We start from the raw sequence: 14,742 nt of genomic DNA, 5'->3' as shown, positions 1-14,742 counted from the left end.
TTCTATGGGAATGAAAACGTGCCAAAAATACATCAGTCTGCCCAAATGGACCTACAAAAGTAGCTCTAAAGCTTTTTTGAGCTTCAGCTGTTCTGCTTCAGGCGACTTGGAGTGGCGATGTAAACCATCTCCATAGAGTAATATTGATTTTTTTTCTTCCTGAGTGTTTTAGAGCTTTGAGCTTCGTGCTACAAATCCCTCAGGTGTGAATGGGGCCTTAAGGAAGCGGGAGGTGTTTTGTAGTCCTAATATATCTTTTGTATAGTTTAGTATAGCAACCCTGCTACTCCATAGATACAGTACTGTAAGTGCTGTCACCCTTGGATAGGAAGTGTGTCATTTGCAGGATCACCAGGTGAAAATAAAGGAAAAAAGGACTGAAATAAGAAAACGAATGCAGCCGCCACATTTCCAGACTGGTAATCTGCAATATTTACAATGTTTGTTGTTGGATATCGGTAAATTTAAAGTCGGTATAGCAATGTAAGCTACTGTCAGACGAGTGATAAGTAACCGAAGCCCATCTGTTTTGTCAGCAGGACAGAGAGGCTGTGTGAACAATCTGCTCAGTTTGGTGACATGGTACTGTGGGCACAAGACCCACTGCCCTCACGAACCTGGCCTAGCGGAGCTCAGTGCTAGTGACGTTTTATATACCACGGCGGTGTGGCAGTGCCAGGCAGGACACCACTTTTACCAGGAATTGCAATGTCCTTTGAAGGTCCTAAACCAAATGGGTAAGCTGGACTTTATCTGCGACCATCATTTAAATGTGATATGTTGGAGAATGACGTGTGTGGCAACCCAAAGACACACCATGATGGTGTTAAAAGAGACACGTGCTCAAATGTTGAAGTACAGTTCTGTTAGCTTTATTAAAGCGGAGTTCCACGTAAAAAAAAAAAAAAAAAGTCAGCAGCTACAAAAACTATACAAACAAAAACTTAAAATACAGCCACTTACCTGTCCCACGGTCCAGCGGTGTCCTCTCCCTGGTGCCGGCATCTTCAGTGTGGGCCCCCGGCTGTGACCGCTTGCGGCTTCACAGCTGGCTGCCCACTGCGCATGTGTGAGAAGCGCTGCACTTTGTGAATGGCCCCGTAGTCTTCTGGGATCTGTCCTGTGTCCCAGAAGACTACGGGGAATGAGGGAGGGAGGAAGGACAACTTCCGCTTCTGATCGCCTAGGTGATCGCAGCGGAAGTGGGAGCGGTTACCTGTCAAATTTCGGGTACCCGCTCCCCAAAGGTGCCAAGCCTTAATGGGGAGCGGGGGACAAAGGCTTAAAGCGGAATGTCTCCTTTTGGGTGGAGCTCCGCTTTAAGGAAGAACCATGAATATGTTTTTTCACTGTTCTGTTCTTTATGGGACTAAAGCCCCGTACACACGATAAGAAAATCTTAAGGAAAATTTCACGGAGCCACTGATCGAACGATTTTCTCTTCATTGATGAGCAGGATGTTTTAACTGATAACGATATTGTGAACGAAAAAAACCACAGTGAAAAATTTTGTCGTTTCGCATTTCACTGTCATAACTGATTTTCTATGCGGTGGTATGACAGTCGTACGAAAAAAATCTATCAAGCGCTATCACGCATGAGCGGAAACAGAAGATGACCCGGATGTTTATGTCCAAGGAATCTTTGTAAACACGAACGAAAAATCCAAATGTTAAAAATAGATTGGCCTAATGAGATCATGAAACCAGAATTCTGCAGATGATATTTTATGTATCACTATTTATGTATACAGGTCATGGAATAAAAGATATTATACTCATTGCTGGGAATTGTTGTGTATATCGCTCGTTCTGGCCGGAAGGGCGTGGCTACAAGGTCACACGCACACCGCATCACTTCCACTTGTACGGAAGACGTCAGCACTACGTATTGCCCAACGAACGATTTTTTTAGATTGGTTAATGTGGGCCACGATTTCGACCAACGAATTAACGGCTCTCGGGCGTCCGATGACTGATCGGTCGATTTTCTAATCGTGTATTCCCACCTTAAGTAATTGTAGCACTTTATCCCATGTTGCTAGGTGCGTCCTAATCCTAGCTAAGAGGTTGGATTTGTACCACCATTATCACAGCCAGTCCAACAACATAGCTTGGAAAGAGATGGGCGCCTTATAATGGCTGCTCGTCGTGGCTTCAAGCACTTTCCTGGTACTGCAGGTTGTGGCAGGAGGAATACAGAAGGATGGGGTGTGTCAGCCTCCTGTCCCTCTGCATTCCTCCTGCTGCCACTTGACTGGGGAAGGTGCTCGGAGCCAAGACAGGCAGCCGTTATGGAGTTCCCATGTCTTTCCTAGCTATGTTGTCGGACCAGCCACATAGGGTGGGTAGGGGGGTGCAGTCTCATATATTGGCTTTAGGAAGCACTTAGCAACACGGGACAAAATAATACCCAATTTAAAATGGTATTAAATGTAATAGTGAAAGAACTGCTTACAGGCAGGGTTTCTGTAATAGAAGAGACCCTAGTGGTCTCTTCTGGTATAAATTCCTCCCCCATCCTGTCAGCAGTCATGTAGTCTGAGCCACGCATGCGCATGCTCCGCTCAGACTGCATTTACAACCCTCTTGGTGTGCCATGTTGAAATGACTCCCGTGCTTGGGAGTGACGTCACCATGGCGTGGCTATTTATGCTGACGGAGAGCATGAACCCAGTAGGTAGACCAAGCAAAGATGGAAGCTGCTGTGACCTGTGGAGCGGTGACAGCACAGTGCTGGAGGGCTGCGTTTGACAGGTAAGTCTGCCATAATATATGCTGTCGATACCAGCACAGTATGGCATATACCTGCAGAGGGGCCATTTTTTATATTTTTGTGTATGTTTTTACTACTGCTGTAATGATCTTTCTTCAAGAGTAGTAGAAGGGGTGAAATCCTTTCATGAAGAAAAATTATCATCTATGCTGTCTCCAGTCATGGTCGCATCTGATGCCCTAAGTCAGGGGTGTCAAAATGGTGGCCCTCCAGCTGTTGTGAAACTACAAGTCCCATCATGCCTCTATCTTTGGGAGTCATGCTTGTAACTGTCAATCTTGCAATGCCTCCTGGGACCTGTAGTTTGGCAACAGCTGGAGGGCCGCCAGTTTGACACCTGTGCCCTAAGGTGTCTGGTCTTGTGATATTTGTTGAACGTAAAGGATGAGCAGGGACCAGATGAATTACGATGCGTGTATGGGCAGGGGGGTTGTACGGAAGTCAGTCTACTGATTGACTTCTGTACGACCAGCCTGTCAGATTTTATCCTTTTGATCAGTGCCACCGGCTATAGCTAGCAGCACTGATCAGTGTATTCTGACAGCAGGGATGTTTTCCTGCCGTCAGAATACAAAGGTTCAGTGGGCAAGAATTGTGTGGATTGTGTGGATCCACACTGTGTGGATGGGGAAATAGAGTCATGTTTTTTTTTTTATTCAACTGGCCGGTTGAATGAAAAAAAAATAAAGTGGAGGAAGTTGGGAAAAAGAATCCTTGCTGGGATTTTACTGCTTTCCACCAGGGCTCCAATAGAGATAATTTATGTTCAACAATTTCATCAGCCAGAAAGCAAGGGTCAATCTCCAACTGCAGCAAAATATAGAAATGAAATGTTTTTTTTTTTACTAGTAGAGTAGAGGCAGGCTAGAATCCTTGTGGGCTTACTATTGCCGTCTGTGTTCCAGATTTTTCTGCCACTTCCTGTCTGGGGAATCTGTTATCAGTAGAACAACAATAAATCCCCCAGACAGGACATGAGAGGGAAATCTCACCCTTAAAGCAGAGCTCCACCCAATGGGGGAAGTTCCGCTTTAAGGACTGCTCCCCCGCTCCCCATTAAGGATTGACATCTTTGGGGGGCGGGGGTACCCGAATTTGACAGGTACCTGCTCCCACTTCCGGTCCGATCGCCTAGGCGATCAGAAGCGGAAGGTGTCCTCCCTCCCTGTAGTCTTTTGGGGCATGTGACAGGTCCCAGAAGACTACAGGACCATTCATGAAGTGCAGCGTTTCTCGCACATGTGCAGTGGGTACCCGGCTGTGAAGCCGCAAGCTGTCACAGCTGGGTGCCAACACTGAAGATGCCGGCCTCCTGGAATACAGGACGGCCGGTGAAACGGGCTGCGGGGGACACACCACGGGACCGAGGGACAGGTAAGTGGGTGTTTTTTAAAAGTCAGCAGCTAAAGTTTTTGTAGCACCTGACTTTTATTTTTTTGACCGGTGAGTGGAACTCCACTTTAAGTCCTCATGCACACGGGACGTTTTAATAACTCTGGTAATATTAGCAGTGTAAGGTCATGTTAAAAATGTGAGTGGTTTTTTTGTGTTTTTTTGCATTAGCGTTTAGCGCCGTTTATCCGCGTTTTACAGTTTTTAGCGGTATAATTTTTTTGGTCAAAAAAAAGTCCAAAAACGCCCATTTGCGGCGTTTTGCCGCGTTTTTCAGCATTAGAGCGTTTTTACAGCTAAAAAACTCCTGTAGATACCCACTGGTCCTGGGTTTTTTTTCCAGCCAAAAAACATTGATTACAGTCTGTGTGTATGGACACGTAGGATGAGATGCCGGGGATGGACACGTAGGATAACATGCCGGGGATGGACACGTAGGATGAGATGCCGGGGATGGACACGTAGGATGACGTGCCGGGGATGGACACGTAGGATAACATGCCGGGGATGGACACGTAGGATGAGATGCCGGGGATGGACACGTAGGATAACATGCCGGGGATGGACACGTAGGATGAGATGCCGGGGATGGACACGTAGGATGACGTGCCGGGGATGGACACGTAGGATAACATGCCGGGGATGGACACGTAGGATGACATGCCGGGGATGGACACGTAGGATAACATGCCGGGGATGGACACGTAGGATGACATGCCAGGGATGGACACGTAGGATGACATGCCGGGGATGGACACGTAGGATAACACGCCGGGGATGGACACGTAGGATGACATGCCGGGGATGGACACGTAGGATAACACGCCGGGGATGGACACGTAGGATAACACGCCGGGGATGGACACGTAGGAGAACACGCCGGGGATGGACACGTAGGAGAACACGCCGGGGATGGACACGTAGGATAACACGCCGGGGATGGACACGTAGGATAACACGCCGGGGATGGACACGTAGGATAACACGCCGGGGATGGACACGTAGGATAACACGCCGGGGATGGACACGTAGGATAGCACGCCGGGGATGGACACGTAGGATGACATGCCGGGGATGGACACGTAGGATAACACGCCGGGGATGGACACGTAGGATGACACGCCGGGGATGGACACGTAGGATAACACGCCGGGGATGGACACGTAGGATAACACGCCGGGGATGGACACGTAGGAGAACACGCCGGGGATGGACACGTAGGAGAACACGCCGGGGATGGACACGTAGGAGAACACGCCGGGGATGGACACGTAGGAGAACACGCCGGGGATGGACACGTAGGAGAACACGCCGGGGATGGACACGTAGGAGAACACGCCGGGGATGGACACGTAGGATAACACGCCGGGGATGGACACGTAGGATAACACGCCGGGGATGGACACGTAGGATAACACGCCGGGGATGAACACGTAGGATAACACGCCGGGGATGGACACGTAGGATAACACGCCGGGGATGGACACGTAGGATAGCACGCCGGGGATGAACACATAGGATAACACGCCGGGGATGAACACATAGGATAACATGCCGGGGTGTTTTCTGGCTGTAGAAAAAAACATCAAAAGCCAAAAACAGCCGCTGTAAAAACGTCCCGTGTGCGTGAGGACTAAAAGTGAGGGAAACTCTCTCTACCAGAATTCTGAAAAGCAGTAATTCTGACGGGCAGGGCTGCATTTAGAAATCATGGGGCCCCGTAAAGTCTACCTCTCTTCTTCAGCTGGGAAAATACTTCTACTTTCGGGTGGATGTCATATCACCTGATTGTTCTGGCTTCTTTTCAGTTGCGGCACACTGCAGGTCGCCAGCGGCGGAACCTGGGTCTTCTCTGAGTGATTGTACCTGGTGCGGATCGCTTCTCTCACCCTAGGTTCACACCTGTGCTGGTGAAGCCGCTGCGGATCCGCATGAAAATCTGTGCAGCCGCACCACCCGCACAGAGAAATGCGGACCCGCAGGCGGGGGCCATTAATTCTAATGGCACGCAGCCCGCACTGGAAAACGCAACTGTACTGGGAACTGAGGTTCCTGTGCGGGCTACGTTTTCCAAAGAACTGCAGGGACTTCTCTGCACGTCACGGGCATGGGAGTCCCATTCAAATGAATGGACTCTTGTGCCAGCGCAAAACGCGTCCCGCACGGGCGCATAGATGTGAACGGGGGGTGAAGGAACTCCGCTGGAACATGGGCAGCTCTTGCCAGGCCCAGTATTGAATTAGCGCCAGTCAGAGGCCAGATTACAGTACCATTGCTTTAGTGGGAGCAGGAGGGTGAAAACCGGAACCGTCACATTTGAAAACTGACCTCTGGGCACAAAAACTTTCATTGAAATACATTCCTCAATTGCCAACAGGATATAGATCTACTTTGTGTGCAGCAAATGTCGCTGCAAACCAGCTATTACCTTGTTAAAGTGGCAGCACCATCATCACTGTGCTGTACTTAGCCTGTGCTGAGAGTGGAGCTGTGGGAGGGACCCCACAAGCTCAACCTATTACAGGCTGCCAGCAGAAAACGACAGGAGGGGGCGGAGACGAGACCTGTCACCCTACACAAGGAAAGTGAGCAGCAGTAAGCGGTCTTTATTACAGGAAGCTCCTGCATAGGGAGGCTTTCATATGTACAAGTTACTTATTTTCAGCTTTCAACACCGGCACTTCTGTACCTTCTTATTATTTAAAACACAAAAGTGTTCAGAACCTTTCAATATGCACATTTACTGCAGTATTTATTCTGACCGCATTTCTTTGGTTCAACATTCACAGGGTATGAAGATGGAGCTGAGCCAGATGACTCCTCCTCCAGGTCCACCCCCCCGAGCCAGTCTACAGGACCGTGCCAGAACTCGGAGCAGCCGCTTCACGCTTTGTACCCTCAGCCTTCAGAGAACGTGACAGAGGGGGAGGCTGCATGCACAGAGGATACAGAGACAGTAGTGTGTGTCCCCATGGGGCCCACAGCCAGAGGACTTTTTGAAGGAGTGACTCAGGAAGCTCTGGGGCAGGTGGTGGCTGCTGGCTGCCCCTCGCAAGTCATCATCATTGCCGGACCTGGATATGAGGCATTGGCAGCAGAGGGGATCCAGCTGGACATGGCGGATGGGAGCAGTGAAGAGGAGGGCACAGCACTTGAGGCCGTGTCTGCATTCACACAGACAGAGACTGAAGAACAAGAAGAGGAGCAGAGTGGTGCCTTGACCATGACAGGTAGTCTGCGGGATCAAATATATATAGGTCATAGGTAAAGAGGCCACAGGTAAAGAGGCCACAGGTAAAGGGGCCACAGGTAAAGGGGCCACAGGTAAAGGGGCCACAGGTATAGGGGCCACAGGTAAAGAGGCCACAGGTATAGGGGCCAAAGGGAAAGGGGCCACAGGTAAAGAGGTCACACCCAAGTCTTATAGAGATTAACAGTCTGTTTGGGATCAGAAGCACAAGACAACCACAACACCCCTCTCCTTAACCTCTTCATGACGAAGGTAAAACAAACGCCCGAACACAAATTTACAACTTTGACATGTGTTAGTAAAACTGTACACATCATCGCAACTACTTTGTATATCCAAGTGGATTATATTGCATTTTTTTTTTCTTCAGGACAAATTGGGCTTTCATTTGGTGGAAGTTGTAACGGATTTCTCCTGATTTTATTTTTTTTTAGCAAAGGAAAACTATCCTGAAATAGTAAAAAAAAATTAGATTTTTTGAATTTGGTTGGATAGTTCTTGCTATTACCATAACCTACCACCAAAGAACAACCCAAAATAAATTCTCCTTCTCTTGACGGCCACGGTGATACCACATGTGTGTGCTATTTGTTGTATGTGCTCGAAGTAGGGCTCAGAAGCAATGGTGCAAATTTTGCTTTTTCACCAAAAACACACTGACACTGATACTAATTTAAAAAGTGCCTTTTTTTAAAAAAAAAAAAAAATCCTAACTAAACTATAAAGACCCTGACCTATGACCCCAACACTAACCCTAACACTGACCTTGACCAAACCTTGATCTAGCTATTTCTTTTTTATTTATTTATTTTTACGCACGCTTGTTTAATTATATTTTTCTCCCCTGACAAGGAAAGAAAGATACAATCTTTCTCCAAAATACGGGTTGTACAATGACCACTGTGATAGCCAGTCAGAGGCTATCATAGTGATCATGTGATTGGGAACCGAGAAGCCTGATTCCCAATCGTTAATATGAAACCCGGGACTCTTGGTGAGAGCCCGATCTCTGTGCTAGGAGCACATTCCCAGCACAAAGGCATTCATATATGTGGCCCCACAGAAGAAGAGCCACTTCAGTGAGGCCACATCTACAGTCAGCAACAAGGGGTTAAAATACGTCCAATCAGAGGCTACCATAGTGATCAGGTGATTGGGAACCGGGAATCTTGGTTCTCAGTCGTTAGTACGAAACGCGGACTGTTGGTGAGAGCCCGATCTCTGTGCTAGGAGCACAGTCCCAGCACAAACAAAGGCATTCGTATATGTGGCCCCTAAGAAGAAGACTCCCTTCAGTGAGGCCACATCTACAGTCAGCGGCAAGGGGTTAAAATACGTCCAATCGGAGGCTATCATAGTGATCAGGTGATTGGGAACCGGGAATCTTGGTTCTCAGTCGTTAGTACGAAACGCGGACTGTTGGTGAGAGCCCGATCTCTGTGCTAGGCGCACAGTCCCAGCACAAACAAAGGCATTCATATATGTGGCCCCTAAGAAGAAGACTACCTTCAGTGAGGCCACATCTACAGTCAGCGGCAATGGGTTACAATACGTCCATGCTCCGAGGACTCTCTCATAAACGGGAAAAGTGAAAGTCCTCAGCACAGAATATTGAGTTGAAGCTCCACCCAGGAGCACATGTGAGAGCTTGCCATATGAAAGCTGCAATCAGTTATATAAAAGCCAGAGGTAAACTGAGAGACATATTGACTTAAAGTGGATATTTCAGCAACTTTAAGTCTGCTTAAATAAATTCCTGACATGTCGTGTATATATATACCCTGTTCCACAATATTATGCAAATGCTATTTTTCTAATTTCCCTAAATAATTGATGTAAATAACAGTCAGCATAATTCTCATCTTACCAACTATAAGAGTACAATTCACATTTTATTGCAAAAACCTCCTAATGATAACAGGATTTTTGTTCCAAATTATTCCGCACAGTAAGTTTCAAAACACTTTATAGGTTGTAAAGAACTGAAAATTGTCATTTGTTGTGTTTGCAGCATATTTACTGAAATCAAAAGCTATTTCAATCAAACTTTTAACAACATTTTCACTTTTTAAACATTTGAACAGGTGACGTTACATTGTAACATAGGACCCCTTATTTGATAGCAGCTTCACAAGTCTTTCATCCATTGAACTTGTGAGTTTTTGGACAGTTTCTGCTTGAATTTGTTTGCAAGATGTCAGAATAGCCTCCCAGAGCTGCTGTTTGGATGTAAACTGCCTCCCACCCTCATAGATCTTTTGCTTGAGGATGCTCCTAAAGTTCTCAATAGGATTGAGGTCAGGGGAGGATGGAGGCCACACCATGACTCTCTCTCCTTTTATCCCCATAGCAGCCATTGATGCAGAGGTATTCTTTGCAGCATGAGATGGTGCATTGTCATGCATGAAGATGATTTTATTACGGAAAGCATAGTTCTTCCTTCTGTACCAGGGAAGAAAGTGGTCAGTCATAAACTCCACATACTTTGCAGAGGTCATCTTTACACCTTCGGGGACCCTAAAGGGGCCAACCAGCTCTGTTCCCCTGATTCCGGCCCAAAACATGACTCCACCACCGCCTTGCTGACGTTGCAGCCTTGTTGGAACAGGGTGGCCGTCCACCAACCATCCACTACTCCATCCATCTGGACCATCCAGGGTTGCACGGCACTCATCAGTGAACAGGACTGTTTGAAAATTAGTCTTCATGTATTTTTCTGCCCAATGCAGCCGATTCTGCTTGTGAGCATTGGTTAGTGGTGGCCGAATAGAAGGTTTATGCACAGTTGCAGGACTCTGGAGGACTCTACACCTTGATGTCTATGGGACTACAGAGGCACCGGCAGCTTCAAATATCTGTTTGCTGCTATGTAATGGTATTTTAGCAGCTGCTCTCTTGATCCGATGCATGGATCTGGCAGAAATCTTCCTCAATGTGCCTTTATCTGCACAAACCCATCTGTGCTCTGAATCAGCCACAAATCTCTTCATAGTGCGATGATCACGCTTACGTTTTCGTGAAATATCTAATGTTTTCATACCTCGTCCAAGGCATTGAACTATTTCACTCTTTTCGGCAGCAGAGAGATCCTTTTTCTCCCCCATATTGCTTGAAAATGGTGCTCTGCTTAATAATGTGGAACACCCTCCTTTAGTAGTTTTTCCTTAAATTGGGCTCACCAGCCAATCTAATTATCACAGGTGTCCGAGATTGTTTTAAGTGATCAAAAGAGCCCTGACACACAATGCCATCCATGAGTTACACTGAAAAACAAAATATTTAATCTTTGTGATACTTAAATAGAATTTGCATAATAATTTGGAACAGGGTGTAGTGACACTATTATTTATCTTTAGATTCAGCCTAAAGAGTCTGTTGCAGACAAGAGGAAGCATTTCCCCAGTCTCTCTCCCCTAGTGATCAGACTGTACATTTTAAACAAATAACAAGTGGGGATGAGCTTAGGAGTGTTTGGATCCTAGTTTGAAACCCACCTGATCAAGCCCACCAGGAAGAGCTCACCTTTACTGGGCCAATCATAAGTGGCCAAGGCATTCCCAACCCTGGAGCCACACATTATTTGTCCCTTGTATATGTGTGGTTTGGTGGGAAATGGGATAATGTCAGGGCTGCAGATGCACCAGCACCAGGGTTTACAGCAGCCTTTCTCAACCAGGGTGCCTTGAGGTTTCTTCAGCGGTGCCTTGGCAAAATATCTTAAAATTGCCCAAAACTTGTATACAAGCCAGCGGGTGGAACAAGCCTTCCTTTTAGTTATACAAAGCCACAGGTTATCATTGTGCACCATTACGACCTTCTAGCCACCGGCGTCCTGACAACCAATGACATCAGTTGATAAGGAGGATGTCAGCTGCCTGCACAGCATCATTGTTTGACCCTCCCCCGCCCCTCTCCATCAGTGCTGGGGTCACATTAGTGATGGAGAAAAACTGGGGGAGAGGCGAAACACTGGAATACTAGTCAGTACCAGTGTGGAAAAGTGTATTTGCTTTGGAAGAATAAATCACCTCTAATGTTGGGTGTCCTACATGTGTGTGGATGTTGCTGTGTTTATATAGAACTATTAGAATAGTTTTTCACATTTTAGAATGGGGTGCCTCAGGACTGTCCATAATTTTAAAGGGTGCCTCGGGATTGTCCAAAATTTTAGAGGGTACCTCGGGACTGTCCATAATTTTAAAGGGTGCCTCGGGACTGTCCATAATTTTAAAGGGTGCCTCGGGATTGTCCATAATTTTAAAGGGTGCCTCGGGACTGTCCATAATTTTAAAGGGTGCCTCGGGACTGTCCATAATTTTAGAGGGTGCCTCGGAACTGTCCATAGTTTTAGAGGGTGCCTCGGGTCTGTCCATAATTTTAGAGGGTACCTCGAGAATGGCCATAATTTTAAAGGGTGCCTCGGGACTGTCCATAATTTTAAAGGGTGCCTTGACTGAAAAAAGGTTGAGAAACACTGGTTTACATGATTGTGCCATCTCTGAGCCAGTATCTCGGTCCAGGAAGTAGATGCTGAACCTGGATGATGCCTGAACAAAGATGGCTCCATGTTTCTGGTGAGAAATTTTCAATCATTTTCAGGAAACACGGTGATCTGTGAAAGGTAATAAATTCCTGAGAGAGTTCTACTTATGCACTAAGTGTGAAATAAATATATCTGATGCTAGCACTTGCTGCCCAGATTGGCATAGCAATTCATTTGGTATCAGGAGTTGATTTCCCTTCATACTCAATAAAATGCAGACGTGTGGTGTAGCATGTTCTTGTACCACATGGTGACGGTGACACAGTATGTAACCTACAAGGTTGACCTTGTCCCTCTGTACTTTATCCTAGACGAGGACACACTATACACCCTGCAAGAGGAACCTGAGGAATGCGAAGTTCCCAGACTGGTGCTCAGTTCTCAGTTACCTGATGCGGACTCCATGGAGGAACCATCTGGACCAGGACCTGTGCTTAGCTTGGACTGTCAGGCAGAGAACACAGCGCAAGTTTCTAAAGAGCCTGAGAAGTGAGTACCAGCATCACCCCTCTGTCGTAGTATGCGGGTCAAATGATATCTAGCACCACTAGGCATAGATACATTTATTCCTGCATTCCCTAAGGCCCCGTTCACAACTGACGTTTTGTTGTCTCGGGCAGAATCATTGTGATTCTGCCCTCCAGGGCTTGAAATTTCCACTCGCCTGCTCGCATTTGCCGAGTGAAAATAACATGGGGGTGAGTGTGTCCCAGGCGCCGCATCGGAGGGTGGGGGGTGGGTGCTACCAGCAGCACCAACCTGCCCCGAGCACTATGTTGAGGGGGGGCGCACTGCTGGTGCCACTCCTCAGTGACCGGAGTGATCGCAGTTTCACTCCTGTCACAGGGAGCAGCTGCTGACACTTGCTGGAGGGAGGACTAGACTTTCTCCTCCCTCCTGCCTGCAGGGGGCAATAGACAGCCGGCACTAAGGAGTGAAGGTAGAGTGTCCTTCCTGTCTCCCCTTGTCATGTGACTTATCACATGACCGAAGGAGGGAAAGAAGGAGAAGCTGCATTCACAAGAAGATCTGTGAGTACAAGGGGGAAGGGCGAGGTTACACTTCTGGGGACAGCTGATGTAATCGGGGGCTCTGATGGGAACACCTTATATAAAGGGGGACTCTGATGGGAACACCTTATATAAAGGGGGACTCTGATGGGGACACCTGATGTAAAGGGGGGCTCTGACGGGAACACCTTATATAAAGGGGGACTCTGATGGGGACACCTGATGTAAAGGGAGGCTCTGATGGGAGCACCTTATATAAAGGGAGGCTCTGATGGGGACACCTTATATAAAGGGGGACTCTGATGGGGACACCTGATGTAAAGGGGGACTCTGATGGGGACACCTGATGTAAAGGGGACTCTGATGGGGACACCTGATGTAAAGGGGGACTCTGATGGGGACACCTGATGTAAAGGAGGACTCTGATGGGGACACTTATTTTCAATTTATGTTAACCACTTGCTCTCTTCACTCCATTAACCTCTTCACGCCGGCCGAACGCAAATGTGCGGCCTCCCGGTGTCTGGGCCCAGACGCCGAGTGGCCACACATTTGCATTCTATTAAAAAAGGACATAGGTGCCGAGAGCGCGCGCCCTGCATGCTCCCAGCACACATGTCCGGTACTCACGGAAAGGTCCCAATCTCCTCTTTCGATCGGGATCTTTCCGGATCATGTGACCACCATGATGGCGCGTCACATGACCCTAAACCCCGCCCTGCCTCCTGGCTTCTGGAACTCTTAATGGGCCAGGAGGCACCGGCGTGAAGGGGTTAAGCTATTGCTGTTATGTTTAAATTGACATAATAAAGCTATGTTATAATTGCTGTTTTTTATATTTTGGACTCTTTATTCTAAAGAAAAAATTAATTTCATAAGCTTTAAGGGGGCGTGGTTGGGGGCAGGGCTGGGAGTGGGGTTGGGGGACGAGCCTGGGATGGGGTTGGAGGCGGACCTGGGCAAGGTTGGGTGGGGCAACTGGTGAAGAGTAAGGTTTTTGCCTGGCTAGTAGGTCTAGACTTGAAATTTTAAGCCCTGCTGCCCTCGATCCCAAATCGCTCTGTAATAAAGACAAAACGCACCATGCCTGTTCAGGTTGCAGCACAGCGCTCTGGACTGAAGACACATTCGGTGTTCCCTCAATACAGGGCGCAGTGTGCATTCGTTGGTGATGTCACCGGCTGCACAAATGATGAATATCTCCTAAACAGTGCACGTTTCGAAGATCTTCATTTTACCTACAGGTATGCTTTAGTATGTTTACTACCAATTCACCTGTCCCCGCCCATTGACTTGTGTGTCTTGTGGTGACATAGGAGCCGGCGGGAGAAACCACAGCTTGTGGAAGCGGAGCGTGTATTCCGAATACCTGAAAGTGAAGTTGCAGTGTTTCAACAAGTACTTAACCACCTCCCATCCGGCCCATGTATATAAACGGCCGGACGGTGGCAGTGCAGGGTCAGGTGGCTGTTTATAAACGGCCTCTCTGCACCCTGCTTGTTCGCGCTCCCTGGGAGCGCACTGCACTGCAATCCGGTGCCTGCTGTATCCTCCGGACACAGTGGACCACCGATCGTCGTGCGGGACCTCTGTGCGAGGTCCCGATCATGTGATCACTGATTGGCTAATCAGTGATCACATGCAGAGTAGTAAGCAAGATGTCACTTCTGACATCATTGCTTACTACGTGTGAAATCTGAATGATCACAGAGGTCACATGGTACAATGCTAGTCACAACAGCCTTGTACCATGTGACAAGCTGTGACCAATC

At 47.7% G+C, this 14,742-nt stretch overlaps 1 protein-coding gene across 7 annotated transcripts in view; it reads left to right on the top strand.

Annotated features, from left to right (window-relative positions):
• Positions 1 to 14,742, top strand: part of ZNF653 (zinc finger protein 653) — a 119,285-nt gene that overhangs the window by 15,106 nt on the left and 89,437 nt on the right. For 3 of the 7 annotated variants that reach the window (XM_089688851.1, XM_089688849.1, XM_089688847.1), the window contains exons 3-5: positions 537 to 737; positions 6,957 to 7,397; positions 12,272 to 12,449. In XM_089688851.1, the coding sequence (XP_089544977.1) occupies positions 537 to 737; positions 6,957 to 7,397; positions 12,272 to 12,449 (820 nt within the window). The remainder of the gene's footprint in view (positions 1 to 536; positions 738 to 6,956; positions 7,398 to 12,271; positions 12,450 to 14,742) is intronic. The other 4 variants (XM_089688850.1, XM_089688848.1, XM_089688853.1 and 1 more) reach the window with 2 other exon arrangements.

Source organism: Staurois parvus, unplaced genomic scaffold, assembly GCF_062004578.1.
Source record: "Staurois parvus isolate SC_StPar_1 unplaced genomic scaffold, SC_StPar_1.0 ptg000456l, whole genome shotgun sequence".
NCBI classification, from domain to species: domain Eukaryota; kingdom Metazoa; phylum Chordata; class Amphibia; order Anura; family Ranidae; genus Staurois; species Staurois parvus.
Note: the sequence above shows the minus strand (reverse complement) of the source record. Positions and strands in the feature narration are given on the sequence as shown.